Below are 15189 nucleotides of genomic sequence, written 5' to 3' on the forward strand. Positions count from 1 at the left end.
GCCTCACAAAACTCCTGAGAGAAGGGAAGATCTTTTAATACTACTGCTAAAGATAGGGAAACTGAGGCACAGATGAATTAACGGAATTTGCCCAAGGCCACATAAAGGGTTAATAGCAGAGCCTTGATAGTCATTCTGCTCCATACCACTGGACAACACTATACTTTAGCATGAGCAAAAAATTGCTCATCAATGTTTTTTTAAAAGCAATTCCCTGTTAAAGCTTACCTAACCAAACTTTTTCCAGTAAGGCTGTGAAGAAGGGCCAGAGTTTTGCTACTAATAAGGAGAATCTAACACTAACAAATCTCTTTATATCATCATTAGCTTTTATCAGACAGAAATTGCATGCGTAGCTGCATAACAGTGACATCTCCTGGAAACAAACAAACAAAACAAGACTAGGAAGAATAATCAGTTTAGTTTATCAGTTGCTTCTCATGCATTTAAAACTAGCTTGTCTGGACTGCAGGAACCTTGAGCAAATGTGAAGCATATTTGTCTTCGTTTATTGCTTCACAATGAAAAGTACAAGATTTTCCTCCTAGATGCCTTCTTTAAAAAGCAAACCAAAACATTATTTCACTGTGCAACATCAGTCTGAAATCTTCTTTGTTCTTGAAATAAGCTTTAACACAATCTGTTAAATGAGGAGGGTCAAGCAGCAACCTTTGCTGTTAGAAGCTTTTGGATCAAGTCCAGCCTGCCCTGCTTATCTGGTTGTCAGTCCAAACTACTTCAGTCCACACTACTTCAGGATTATTTATTTGCTTGCTTGGTTTCCAATTTCTGGAGCCAGCCAGGGTGATTCCAGACAAGGAAAGCAGCTGTTTAAGAAATTTTTTTTGATCATCTCCATTCTACACTTTGGCCTGAAACTCAGCTGGGCTTTTTGGGGATTGTTGCCAATAACATCTGTACTTATTTGCAGCAGCACCTATTTGTTACTTCCACTTGGATATCCACCAAAGCTGGTGGAAAGGTTTTAGGCCTTATTCCAAAGGAGGAGACTTGTAATGTAACAACAACCTACTGGAACAGCATAGAAGGGTCAGCTTTAGTATATCGTCCCTTCCTGGGGTAGCACCTAAACCTTTAGCATTCTGGCTTGAAGTTGGTGTCAGTGTTATGAACTGGGACCACGGCGGCACATCTGGAAATACTTACCCGTCTTTCACTCCTTCTCTGTTTGTTAAAAACTCAGTTTTCAGTATCAGACCCAAAGTTAGTGAGGGTTGCTTAAGGAAAGTCAAACAAGTTGTGACATTCAGAGCCCTGACAATCTGCTATAAACTATTTGCTAAAAATAGGTAAGAAAAAATAATACTGAGTCTAAAGAAGTGATTTTATTTGACAATTGAGCCTGAAAAACCTGAGGAGTAGGAGGAACCATTAACATCCTACAAAGGTTCTCCTAAAGCGGGATGTTTACCCAGAGACACCGGAGAGGAGAATGGGTGTATGGAGATCCTTTGAAAAAGATCCAGGGTCAGAGGTAACTCCTACAAAACACCGAATTGGTTGTGATGTGCAAGGTCTGTTTATTCAAGAGCCCTTTACATAGACTCAGAAGAATTCTTTGAAATGTATAAAAAGCCCATTGCACTGTTCAATATACACCTGTGTGAAATTAGGAGGCCATGAATTAAAGATTTCATGAGGATACTGAATTTAAAGCAAAGACTGGAACTTGAGAATGCAAGGTGCTGAGTCTTGAGCTAACAGAAGCAGCAAAGTGCACAATGCTAATCAAGACTTAACACCTTGAGCTGACCAAGACATTATAAATAGGGGTGAGGGGCAAAAATGATCATTGCTCACATATGGAGACAGGGGCAATTAATGGAAGCTCACAGAGGGACTGACATGATGCTAGGGCATGACAAAAAGAGGATGAAATCATGCACTGTCAGTCTGAGTAGAGGGCATGAAAGTTATTCCTGCTTGATTGTAACTAAATAGTCAGACCTAGTTAGTTAAGTTTACTGCATCGTTTGTCTAACTCTAGGTTATAGGTGATGTTGGAGATTAGCACAGCGAGGCACTTCTGAGAGAAGGCAGGCAGAAGAAAAGCAGAAGTGTTAGCCTGAGCTACTGAGGGTGCCAGAAGTGGGTTTCATGTCAGCCTCATCAGGCCCAATGTAATCTCACTTACCATCCAGATCTGTTTTCATTTTCCCTGGCTTCCTCACCATTTGTTATTCCCAACCTTTTTGCCTTTTAAGGCTCCTTATCTCGTTTCCCTCACTCTCTGATTTGTACTACTCTCTCTACCAGCAACACTCTGCTATATATACTGCCTTAAGTCACTAAACATGTTGAAAAAACAGGTAGAAAGGCGAGGATCTCAAACTCAGTGAGGTCACTTCAAGAAGAGGACAAGTGATAGTGTCAAAAGCAGCAAAGAAGATTGAGGAGGATGGGGATGATGTAGACGACCTCAGATTTGCTGATGAAGAGGTCACTGGAGATCTTATTCGGACAGTATACATATGTATTTACATACCTGTGCCTACAATTCTACCCACTTTTATGAACACACCTAACTATTTATTTCTCCTGAGTATAACTCCATCAAAAGCATGGAGTCTTCTGAACATTTATTTCCTTGGCTGGCCAAAAAACCCGAGTCTTATTGTCAGTGTTTTATATACTTACACAAACAGAGGGGGTTTGGTATGCGAGTCTCACTGCATATTTATAACTTCTGCCCTGGTTGCTGTAATTCCCTCTCAAACAGATATACACTTCAGAGCAGGTTCCTACCGCTGTGATGACAAGCATTCAGCAGGCACTGTAATTGCACAGTTAAAATAGCTCATTTTCTTACTGACAAGCCCTAGTTAAAGAGGCGTTAGGAGGCAGCCTGGATGTCTGAAGAGAAATAAATCAGAGCACAGAGAAAAAGGCAAGAGAAGGACCAGTGTCTTTCACCCTCAACCCCCTTTTCCACACTGGTTAATAAGTTATTGAAAAAGATGGTGGCTGCCACTCTGCCCAGGATATTGGACAGGAAATAGAAATGGCTTGGATTACTATTTATTTTTAAATACTTCAGATTTTTCTATGTGAGTTCTTGAAGACCTGTGGCACAGCAGCGGTAAAACCCATACTTCTGGACATGACAGAGCATGTGAAGAAGAACGGTGCCAAGTACAACCGAGTGAAGTTTCTCAGCCATTTTCTGTTGCAAAAAAATGAAAAATTTGGGTCAACCTTTCGTGAATTCCTGAAGATTGTGCCAAATTGATTTGGCCGAAAGAGCCTTTAAACAATTCTGGTGGGGGGAGGGAGAATCAGAACATCTTGTTTAAACCTCTTTGAAACAAAAACAATTTGATTTTTCAATTCAAAATGGGTTGGGTTTTTTAAAGTAAAAAAATGCTCGAAGTTGAAATAAAACATTTTGTTGCGGATCAAACAAGAGTTTTCTTTTGACCCAAAACAAAGGTTTTCTTCAACTTTTCAATTCACTGAAAACTTTTCATTTTGGATCAAGCTGAAATGAAAATTTTTCAGAATTGCCAGGGAACCCCAAAAAACACTCAATGATTTGCACAGCTCTAGTTCTAAGCAGTTGACCATGGCTACCTCCCACTTGGAAATCATCTGATCTTCATACCATGAGGGATTTTCCAGGATAAAATTAACAGAGACTGGGACAGTCTCGCTGACTGAGGTTCTAGATGATCTTTGCCAGTGACCTTACACGTTGGACTCTCTCCCCCTGCTGACTTGTAAAGAGGGGAGCTATAGAGTTCATCTATGATAGCTGAGATCATTAGTTACTCTCTGCTGCTATATCAGCTGGTGATAGATGAAGAGAACAAATGGCACCCGTTCTAAAACAACGGTATTGGCTCCTGGGTTCAATTCAAGGCTTTGCCGGGTGTAGCTGAAGTAGAGCCTCTTCCTCAAATTCTGCAGTGGTAGCTGACTTCAAGCTAACAATCCCTGCGGGCCAGGCATGCTCAGTGGGTGGCCCTCGGCTATGGAACTTATTTTCCCCCACTGGTGTGAGGGTGGATCTTTAGGGATCAAGACAAGGCCTATTTCTCAAACATTTCTTGGTGGGGCTGTGGAAGGATTAGTGGCAAAGGAATGTTTGTTTATATTGGTGGAGGTTTATTGGTATTTTGCTTTAGTTCTCTCTATAGAGGCAAATAATGTAGGTCTAATTTCATTTGTATATGCACACTCCATGGTGAGAGGGCACATCATGTACATTAAAAATACACATCATAAGATGGGACAATGAAACGGGAGACGAGGAAAACGACATGGCAATATTTACAATCATAATGAGAATTCTTAGCCTTGGTCTACACGGGGGGGGGGGGGGGGGAAATTGATCTAAGATACACAACTTCAGCTACGAGAATAGCATAGCTGAAGTCGACGTATCTTAGATCGACTTACCTCATGTCCTCACAGTGCGGGGTCGACTGCCACCGTTCCCCTGTTGACTCTGCTTCCGCCTCTCGGCAGTGGTGGAGTTCCGGAGTCGACGGCACAGCGATCGGGGATCAATTTATTGCGTCTACACTAGATGTGATAAATCAATCCCTGATAGATCGATCACACTAGTGAAGACCTGCCCTTAGACTAATACACTATTCCCTTTATTTTCACCCCCACTATAAATTTGATCTTCCCTTGGTAACATGCTAAGCGAAGTGCAGTATCAGAAGTTGTGAAACTCAGTCAAAGACTGATTGTACAGAACAAATTATCCCAGTTCTGCCTGCCACCAGTGACCTTTATTTAAATATAAATCTGCATAGGCAAATTTTGTATGTGTAAGATTTCTGAAGCAGTGTGTGTTGATCCTCAAGCCAAATATAGACACTTCTCTCTAGATGAGCTGAACATACTTTATAGTACTGTTGGTGCCTTATGTTAGAACAGCTCATTTTTAAAAAACAATTCGGTAGTCCTGGAATACCAAAAGCCAGGATAGTTCAAACTGAAACTGTTTAGGAAAAGGACACTTCATCTCGCCACTTAAAAACAGTTCTACAAACAATTTTAAGAACAGAGAAAAGTGGAAGGCCTCAACTAACAGCACTGTGCTTGAGGTACATCTCAATTGTTAGTATCAATGCTTGCCTATTATATTTTATATTCAATGAGGAAACTTCCATGTATGCTTTCATTGAGGGGTCCTCACTACGCAATTCCTTCTGAGCTACAGGTCCATATAAAAATCCATTGCATTATGCTTAAAGCCTGACCACAATCTTTGAAAGAGTCAGACAGTGTAAGTAAATGCAATTTTTCCGCTTTCTATTATTTTTATCAATCTATCCATGAGAGAGCTGATCACCTTCTATGTACAGAAATCAGTATCTAGCTGACAAGAATAATACCACGTAAAGCTTTGTCTAATACCAAAAAGCTAAGAAGCTCTTGAAAAAGGTGAATTTGCTGTCTCAGCATTTGGGGAAATTATTTTTTTCAAGAAGAGCCAAGGGGAAGGAAGAAAATGTTCATTATACCCATGTTTAAAAGATTTTGGGGACGTGCAACACATTTCTTTTAAGAAATGACAGTTATCTTGGTCCATTACAGATGTTTTCAAAGCCATTCTGGAGTTTTAAAATATCATATTAACCCTGGATCAAGCTGGTGTAGTCCACAAATTAATGAATTAGATAGACAATTGTGTCGCCGATATCTGCTGTCAGCCCGTTCTCGGTTATGCGAACCCGTTTCTCAGCCAGGTCAAGGTGGAAGACAGCTTGCTCTAAAATGGGCGTTTTCTCTGCATCTTCTTTTCCAAGCACAGGAACACGACGGGGGCCCAGCACAGGATCATCAAATCGCATTAGTTTTACTTTAGAGAGCTCTACAAAAGAATTAACAATTCTCAGGTCACAGGAGTCTATACCCAGATTTGGGTTTCACCCAAACTAACCAGAATGAAGGTCTTTAATTAATAATGGGCCCTTCTAAGGCACCTTTCTTCAAAGAAATGCACAACACTTTATAAACACCAATTAAGCCTCAAGCCATATGCGATATGTATTATGACCATTTTACCAATGGGCACAGAGGTTATACAATTTGGTCACAAAGCAAGTTGCTAGCAGAATTGGGAACAGAACCTAGGAGTCCCAATTCCTAAAGCTCAGCACTGAATGACACTAGCTGCTTTTTCAGCAGCTATTACAGACCACAAACAACAAATTCACATCTCAAGAGCTTTACTAACAAGCCCAGAAACTAATTGTCGAATAAAGCTCTCTCTCACCATTAGCCTTCATCAGACAGAAACTCCTCAGGTACTTGCTTAACAGTGATATCTCCTAGAAGCAACAAAGATCTGGAAGAATCATTGATTTATTCTCTCTATTGTTTTCATTCATTTCAAACTGCTAGTCTGCAGAACTCTAGTTCAGTGGTTCTCAAACTAGGGCAGCTGCTTGTTCAGGGAAAGCCCAGGCGGGCCGGGCCAGTTTGTTTACCTGCTGTGTTCACAGGTTCAGCCAATCGCGGCTCCCACTGGCCGCGGTTTGCCACTCCAGGCCAATGGGGGCTGCAGGAAGGGTGGCCAGCATGGCCCTCGGCCTGTGCAGCTTCCTGCGGCCCCCATTGGCCTGGAGCCGCAAACTGCGGACAGTGGAAGGCACGATCGGCCAAACCTGCGTACGTGGCAGGTAAACAAACTGGCCCGGCCCTCCAGGGGCTTTCCCTGAACAAGCGGCGGACCGGCTTTGAGAACCACTGCTCTAGTTAACGGTGTGTATGAGTCCTTTCTGTTTGTGCTTTGCCATGCACATTACCATGTACTCCTTCCTTGGAGCATTTTTTTTTTTTTTGAAGTACTGTTTCCCTATGCATCACTATAAAATTGTCTCTTTGTTCTTGAGATAAGCATTACTGCAAATGAAAGCTGTTAAATCACATGGAAACAAAAGCAGCCTTGGTGTTACAAGCCTGTAGACCAAGTCCAGTTTTCATTTCATATCTGGTTGCCAGTCTGCACTGCTTGAGGTTTCCTTGTCTGGCTCTGGAATTAGCGAAGTCTCCAGGCAAAGAAAAGCTGCTGTCCCTTTAAGAAAACTGTTACCCTTCAACATACTAGCCTGAAATGTAACATTTTTCCAACAATGTGTTTGATGGCCACAGTATTCTCCAGTAAGGCATTCTTTAGCAAGTGATTAAGGAGAAACTAGGAACTGCTAAACAAATCAATGTATCAATGTAAGCTGGAGAAAAATACTTGTTTTAGCTGAAAATGAAAAGGATAATGTAACCGCTAAAAAAATGCTGCCCACATGACCTCTGAAATTATACTACTTACAAAGCACTTTCATTGTTAAGGCACTATAAAAATATTAATCAAATCAACCCTTACAGCACCAGTGAGAAACAGCTATTATCCCCATTGTACAGCTAGCCTCTCTGTACCTCAAATGTGCTAAGGAATTTGCTCAGGACCATACAGTAAGTCAATGGCAGAGTCGGCAGGAGAACACGGGGTTTCCTTTCCTCCGTTTTATTTAAGCATGCGGCCCCTCTGGCACTTACAATGGGGGGATGCAATATTGCAACATAAGGCAGGAGTCAAACAACAGGACACAAGGCTATAATGTCTGGAAAGCAAAGAAGCAAGAACAGACACTGAATCACATGAATATCAGCAGCAACCTTGGAAGTCTCCAAGAGAAAGTTTGTGGAGGTTACTTTGGAGATAATTTCTCTAAATAGGAAACCACACAAGCCTAGCACAATGGGAATTCGAGATGGGCACATTCATATTTGCACAGAGTCCATGGGTTTTTTGGTTTTGTTTAACACACATTAACTTTACCATGACCCAATTTTTCATTGTTGAAAACCACCCTGAGCTGCTACAGGAGGTTGCAGCACCTGCATATAACCTTTTGATGTTTATGTGACACAGCTCTCTCTTCAGCTATTCTAAGGGGGGTGGAACAGAATTTATAGCAGTTTACCTGCAGACTCTGGCTCCTGGGTGACAAAACGCATTTGTCTTAATGCCTTCACACTGCAGCTCATTACTGCCAATGAACTTTAAGTGCTTTCAGAAAGCTTCTGCTGGTACTTATCCCCTATTTCTTTTAACACTAGAGAGTCTGAAATTTAAAACAAGGCATTCAGTGTATTAAGAAATGGGAGGGAATGGATGGCTCAGGGGACTCGTAATGGAATACTGAGCCTTTCACATTTAGGTCACTGGTTCCAATTTAGCAGAGGTCAATAGTGACTGATAGACCACTGGGGCAATTTTTCAGTGGTCCCTATTTGAAATGAACTAACGGCTTCGGTCTAGGTTCTTAGAGGACAAGTGTTCACATTATAAATCATGCTATTGTAGTTGGCACTGTTTGGCCTTCATGTCAACTGTCTTAAAAGAGTGGCCTTAAGGAGGAGATGTACTGTGACAAAGAGCTCTCCCCCCCCCCCCCCACACACAGATTATATCTGTAGATTGGGTATTGGTAAGGATATGGGGTGTAGAGAAGCTTCGCAGGATAAAGAAAAGCTTTGAAATGTCCATCTGGCACCTTCTCCGCAATGAATTCATTTTAAATGTCTAAACAGAAAATAAATTGCAATCCGGCAATTCTCCTCAGAGGGCTCTAACCTAAGAGGCCCTCACCCTCCTGGAAGAAGCTCCATATAGCAGACTATTGGACCATTAAACCCCCCTTTGGGAATCCCTGGCACAAGAACACATCCACTGTGCAAATCACTGAGAGAGAGAGTAAGTGGCTCTTTTGGTGGATAATAAAGGACTAACCAAGGGCTGGTCTACAAGGGGGGGGGGGGGGGGGGGGCGATGTAAGATATGCAACTTCAGCTACGGGAATAGCGAAGCTGAAGTCGACATACCTTATTTCAACTTACCTCCCGTCCTCACGGCGCGGGATCAACAGCTGCGGCTCCCCCGTCGACTCCGCTACCGCCGCTCGCCCTGGTGGAGTGGTGGAGTTCTGGAGTCGACGGGAGCGCGTTCGAGGATCGATCTATCACGTCTAGACAAGACGCGATAGATCGATCGCTACCCACCAAACCGGCAGGTAGTCTGGACGTACCCCAAGGAGGGAAGACAGTGCATATTAAGGGTTCATATCAGAGGCACACTCATTTGCTTATCAATAATGCCTCAGCTTCTGTAATTTTACACCTCAAAAGGAGTATGCACCATGCTTTATCCCGTATTCACATTTACTGAGCACAGAGCTCTTGGCTTCTTACTAAGCAATTATTAAAACAGGCCAAATTTCAGAAAGAGATTCCTGTTGATAATGAAGACCTGCCAAGCTGCCTCCTGTTTCCCAATGTCTCCTGGGAATTCGAGAAACTGCACAATTGTTCAGAGACTGCCTGGTTGAAATGTGATATCTGTACTTCCAAACCAACGTTTACCTTTGATTCCTCTGTCCACCTTCATTAAACGCCTGATTATTGCATCTCTACCATCTCCTTGCCTGACCTCGATTTTTGTAGAGAAGTGGCCATTAGATGGTTGGGGGTTCACCAAAAATAGAGATATGCTGGGCTGTAAGAAATTAAGAATAAACAATTTTTTTTTAAATCATGCTTTTTGTGGGTAGAATTGCACAGGAAGCATGCAACCAGCAAGGGAACAAAGAGAAATGTCTGGCATCCAACTGCATTCTAGATGGACAAGAAAACCTTTTATTCAGAAATACTTAATACCAGTGGATGGATGCAAGCACCATCACAGACCTAAAAAAATAAGCTACAGCATATGTATAACAATGCTTACTGTTTCTTTAAATACACTCAAGTGTTTTGCTTTTAAGATATCCAGATAGCCATATTAAATTATTATAACTAGCTGAAGGATTGGTACAAGGTAGCATTACACTGAACTTCACTGAGCTCCATGCCTTATTATTCACTCTACCTCTCAAAGATTTCACTACAGAGAGGTGTAATGAGGTCTCAATTTACAGGCCTTTGTTAAGTTTTCACAAAATGCAATGCAAAACAGTAGTACATTATTGCAGTTATCATAATCAAAATCACAGCACATTTTGGGATGCATCAAATCAACAATAGCACTTTCCATGTGGGAGCTCAAATTCCTTTTTAGACCCTGAGCTTTGCAATACCCTCAATAGATAGGGTGAGTAATAGCTCCATTTTTCAGACAGAGAGAGGTGAAGCAAGACTTGCCCAAGCCCACACAGGATTTTCATGACAGAGCCAGGAATAGAACCCAGGGCTCTGTACTCCCAAGACTTGACCCTGTGCTTTAGCCACAAGATTATCCACCCCTCTCTAGCAAGCGTTATTCTTGTGCACTTGTGTGCGAGTGAGTGAGTGGGGGGGGGAGGGGAGGAGGGAGGGGAAGTTTCCTCCAAATTCAGTCATCTGTGATGAGTCTCCCAGTTAGTGTAAGTTAGAGAGGTTCTACTGAAAGTCAACTTAAGACACAATCACAGTCATGTTAAATTCTACATCTAAAGAACAAAACAAGCATCACTTCTTTAAGTTAATTCAGTGCTTGTGAAAGGTGTTGGATCGACAACAGGAGAGGTTTTTCTACTGATCACATAACTTGAAACCCCATCATTACCCTGTCAATGTGCTTTGGCCCTTAACCAGAGGGCTCACTTATAGACATGAAAAGGTAGTTTAGTCTCCACACACATCCAGTCTGTGGCTTTTTTCGGCAGAAACGCCGATCAAGGTGCAAGTAGGGGGATGGATATTTATGCTGTGCAATCATATCCACTGGGAACTGGACTGAGAACAAACTCGTATATCACAAGCTCCTGGATAGCAAGATAACAACAATTTAGTCCTTACCAATTTTAGCTTAACATGAACCAGCATGTCCTGTCACAAAGTGCCCTGAGCCATCTAGCCCTTCAGCGCATATATTTTTTGATGGGAACACATCCTCAAATTGAAAGTCATTTTATTTTTTAAATTAGTTAATGATGTACCCTGTATTTCCAATGCCTCTGGATTTCTGAACTTACTTCCATTCTGAACACAGAAAAAGGTTTTCCAGGACAGCAATCTTCTTTTATTTTATCGTCTGCTTCGGAAGCAAATTTCACTTCGATATGATCCAGCTTTGGTGCATTGGGAAAGAAGAAATAAAAGTACTATCATCCCCTCTGAATTAATGAGAGATACCAGGCCACTGAAGTAGATTTGTTTCTACAGTACAGAGGAAGGCAATCCCCATTGATAAAAGGCAAAACAAAGAACAACAGGAACAGCAAACTTAAAAGTTGATAGCATACTATTGCCAGCATGGTGATCTTGCTCAGAGGATTGAATTCAAAACGTAGCTACGCTCACCGACTGCATAGATTACAGAATTGAAAGTGAGGCATTCAATTGCTTTACATCTAAATATCATGAGATTAGAAATCCTGAAATAAGTTATTTTCTGTAACTGCGCCTAGGCTTTCCCCTTCAATTTCCCAAATTGGCATCTGCATGCACTGTAAAAGCAGCATGCACCATAGTCTAGCTCTAAATGCCCTGGCATGGAGATTGAGGAGATGACATATAGTTGCCATGGCAAGATCAAAAGCTGTAACCGCATCAGAATTCTGACTATGCTCACTGGCATCCCTTGGAACAGCCCTCTATGGCTCTGCCCATGGAAGAGGCTGATTATCTGTAATTTTTGAGTAAGCCAGAATATTGTCTGACGTTTTCCACTGTTCACCGGCAAAGAGCCTTTTCCCACTGACTTTCTGTCAGACACAATTCCAGAGAACTGGCTCTTCAGAGCTGGGTTACCACTGAGGTCATCACCGTACATACAAAAAGAATCTCTCAATAAGAGCAAACTCTGCTTTTTGTGTTAGTGTGCGTGTCAGTGTTGATAAAAACATTAAACATTCATGGTCATCCCAAGTCAGAAATGAATTTAGATAGGCTTAAAATCTCAGCAAGTGTTGGGCTTCCAGATACTCCAATAAAGGTCAAATAAAATATGCCCCCAAATGAATACGAACCTCCAGGGAATTTGTCAAATAGACTATATTCTCCAGGAGCACGGCCCGTTCATCAAATTCCAGCTCCAGATCAAGAACACGTGGACCCTTCTTTTCCAGATTTTCCTGTTATGTCAAAAGAAGGGAAATTTGGATTAAAACTCTCCCAGGTTGTAAATGAAGAGAAAACTGGGAACCTACACACTCTAGCTGCATCAGTCTTGAGTAGACCAGGCTATTCGCTGTTAGAGCTCTTTCCTGGCAACAATTTCACCACGCACTATAGTACAGTAGTTATAATTGACAGTGAAATGGCTGTTTCTACAGCGAGATACTGACACTGATGGAAGGGGAAGCGAACCTCAGCTCCAGTATTTGTACAGCTGAATGTTCTTTTAAAAGCAAGAATGCGTTTTAACATAGAATTTGAAAAGTATATAGAAATAGCTGTGAACATTTCACTCTCTCTTTAAATGTGCAAACTGTAGGACACTCTCAGTAAGCTGCCATTTTTCTGCTGCTTCACAGTAGGAAGTCCAGTTGATGACCTAGTTTGAGACAGGCAGGCAGAAATTGGACATAAGTTCTTCATAGAAAAAAAGTACTTTGTATATTAAAGCACAGTTACTCAAAATTCCAACATTTAATTTAATACACACAATGGGTGAAATCGGGGCCACGGTGAAATCAATGGGATTTTTTCCATTGACTTCAAAAGGGGCCAGCATGTCATCTCCTATGTATGAAATCTCTAATGAGAACAAAACAGAACTTCCTTTTCAAAGCTAAGGCTCCAGCCCCTCTCTTTCTTTCACAAACTGAGCACTGTTCCCTTAATGTCTAATGAGGTCAAATTTCAGGTGGTCGTGGCTTTCTGCTCCATTGAGAATTTGTTTTTATACATGATTTTTTAATATCCAAGAATCTTAAAAAACTATCAGTAATTTGCTTCAGTTTGTAAATTAGAAAACCTTTCTTTAATGGAAAGAACAACATAAGAAATATCTTTTGTACAATGAAGTTGCTGAATAATCTACTTCTGAGCATAGCATGTTGGCCCAGTGGCTTTCAACCTTTCCAGACTACTGTATCCCATTCAGGAGTCTGATTTGTCTTGCGTACCCCCAAATTTCACCTCACTTAAAAACTACTTGCTTACAAAATCAAACATAAAAATACAAAAGTGTCACTCCACACTACTACTGAAAAAATTGCTTACTTTCTAATTTTTGCCATATAATTATCAAATAAATCAATTGGAATATAAATATTGTACTTGCATTTCAGTGTATAGTTAGCATATAGAGCAGTATAAACAAGTCATTGTCAGTATGAAATTTTAGTTTGTACTGACTTCACTAGTGCTTTTTATGTAGCCTGTTGTAAAACTAGGCAAATACCTAGATGAGTTGATGTACCCCCTAGAAGACATCTGTGTACGTGTACCGCTGGTTGAGAACTATTGGCCTAGGAAATTAAAAATCTGGGCTGGATGTTTCTAGGTCTCGTTATGTAACTGCTATCTACTGTTGCTTCAAAACATACATGCTGAGCCTGTCTGATAAGCCTTATGCGTAGGGAGGTGAAGTGGTAAGCATGACCGAAGCTCATGATGAAGGCAAGCCATCTAGTTTGTGCCAGCATCCTCGCATCAGATAGGATCTTTAAATATAGGCTTGTTTCAGTATAGGAGACACATTGAACAGTTAAAACACTAAACTGCAGAACCTTGTGACTTTTTGGAGCCAAAGCAAGACAGACAACATCTACATCAATGGAGTTCTGCATCATCAAGAAAGCAGAACATTCCCTAACAAAATCTTCTCCCCTTAATCCCTAAAAGCCATATGGTGTGTTTTATATTTGGGATGGAAGAATTAAACTAGTTTAATCTTAAAAGGATGCCATATCCCCTGGCATGTTTTAATGCAGCAGACACTGGCCCAGGAGAATAGTCAGCGGGGAGTGTTATAGCTGGTCTTACCCATTCTATTTCTCTGAACATTGTGTGCTTCAGCAGAAGGGAGTAATTAGATTAGTGCTGGATGCACAGGGAAAGAACGAGCGTGCATTTGTATGGTGCAATAAAACTCACTGCTCTACGAAGTGAATAACATTGCTTACATGTGTTTAAAAAAAAAAAGTTAACATCTTCTAGTTTATTTTAGAAAAAAATGTAACATTTTCACATGCTCATGCCTTAGCCCCTTCTATTCACCATCAACATTCCCCATTCAAGCTTTCAAAAATCATGAGTCAGGCCCCCAAAATCAGGACACTGGCTTAAAAATCATGAGATTTTTAAATATAATAAATGTTGGACTCTATTGATCTTTTGGTTTTTGAGCATTCCAAGTTCTTGTGTTTGAGCTTTTCTGTGCCACCATGTGGGATAGAAGCTTACTTTTCTGACTCTCATGAACATTACATGACAAGGAGCTGGGGCTTTAAGAAAATTCCTAAGTAACTTGAGCCTCATGATACAATTGTGAGAGTTGGTAACACTCCATTACTAATAATCCAGATCAGCAATCCCCGATGCACTCTTAAAAACTGAGTGCCCAATAACTAACTCTAGATTTGTGCCAAACTTCTAAACTATACTAAGAATTCCGCTAAGACAATTTTTAATGTCCCCATAACACCACCTTCTTCCAGTTTTCATTCCGAGAACACAAACAAGAGATGATGCATTTGATGCATGCAGGAGGGATACACTTGAAGCAGTGTGGCACAAATCATATAAATTTTCTAGTTGCAAGCTACTGAGTGTCAACTAGTCCATAGTTCACTTAGGCCAATACATATTGGAGACATTTACACAGCACCTTTTGTCCAACAGTCTCAAAGTGCTTTATTAACAACAACAAAAAGCCCCATTTCTTCTTCTTGGGGATATATCATTTGTTTTACAGATAAGAAATTGAACAGAGAGGGATTAAATGATCTGCCCAAAATGGCAGAGTAAGGCAGAGCCAGGAATAGACTAGAGAATCCTAACACCCAGGCCTATGCTCTAACCATTCGATAGCACTGCCTACATTTCAGATAATTCTCTTATTCCCGACTGAAAATTTGTCCTTATCTTGGTCCTGTTCTCTGGCACCTACCTTAATCAAGGCAACAAAAGGCATAACCCTCTTCATAAATTTCTTCAGCTCCGGCAAGGTGTTCAATTCACCAGCAATTACTTTGTTATCTGGCAACTGTCCTCCATTGATCTACA

General features: G+C 41.1%; 1 protein-coding gene across 3 annotated transcripts in view; it reads right to left on the bottom strand.

The window, feature by feature from the left end:
* Positions 1–402: 402 nt before the first annotated feature.
* LARS1 (leucyl-tRNA synthetase 1) overlaps positions 403–15189 on the bottom strand; it is a 54462-nt gene continuing 39675 nt past the window's right edge. Inside the window, exons 28-34 of one of the 3 annotated variants that reach the window (XR_008445886.1) lie at positions 15074–15184; positions 11985–12089; positions 10989–11084; positions 9400–9532; positions 8878–8944; positions 7962–8102; positions 5761–5848 (exon numbers count right to left, since the gene is read on the bottom strand). Coding sequence is in view for 2 of the 3 variants with exons in the window: in XM_054036758.1 (XP_053892733.1) it covers positions 5643–5848; positions 9400–9532; positions 10989–11084; positions 11985–12089; positions 15074–15184 (651 nt within the window). In the remaining variant the exon portion in view is untranslated. Of the gene's footprint in view, positions 5849–7961; positions 8103–8877; positions 8945–9399; positions 9533–10988; positions 11085–11984; positions 12090–15073; positions 15185–15189 lie in introns of all 3 variants that reach the window. The other 2 variants (XM_054036759.1, XM_054036758.1) reach the window with 2 other exon arrangements.

Source organism: Malaclemys terrapin, chromosome 8, assembly GCF_027887155.1.
Source record: "Malaclemys terrapin pileata isolate rMalTer1 chromosome 8, rMalTer1.hap1, whole genome shotgun sequence".
NCBI lineage: Eukaryota > Metazoa > Chordata > Testudines > Emydidae > Malaclemys > Malaclemys terrapin.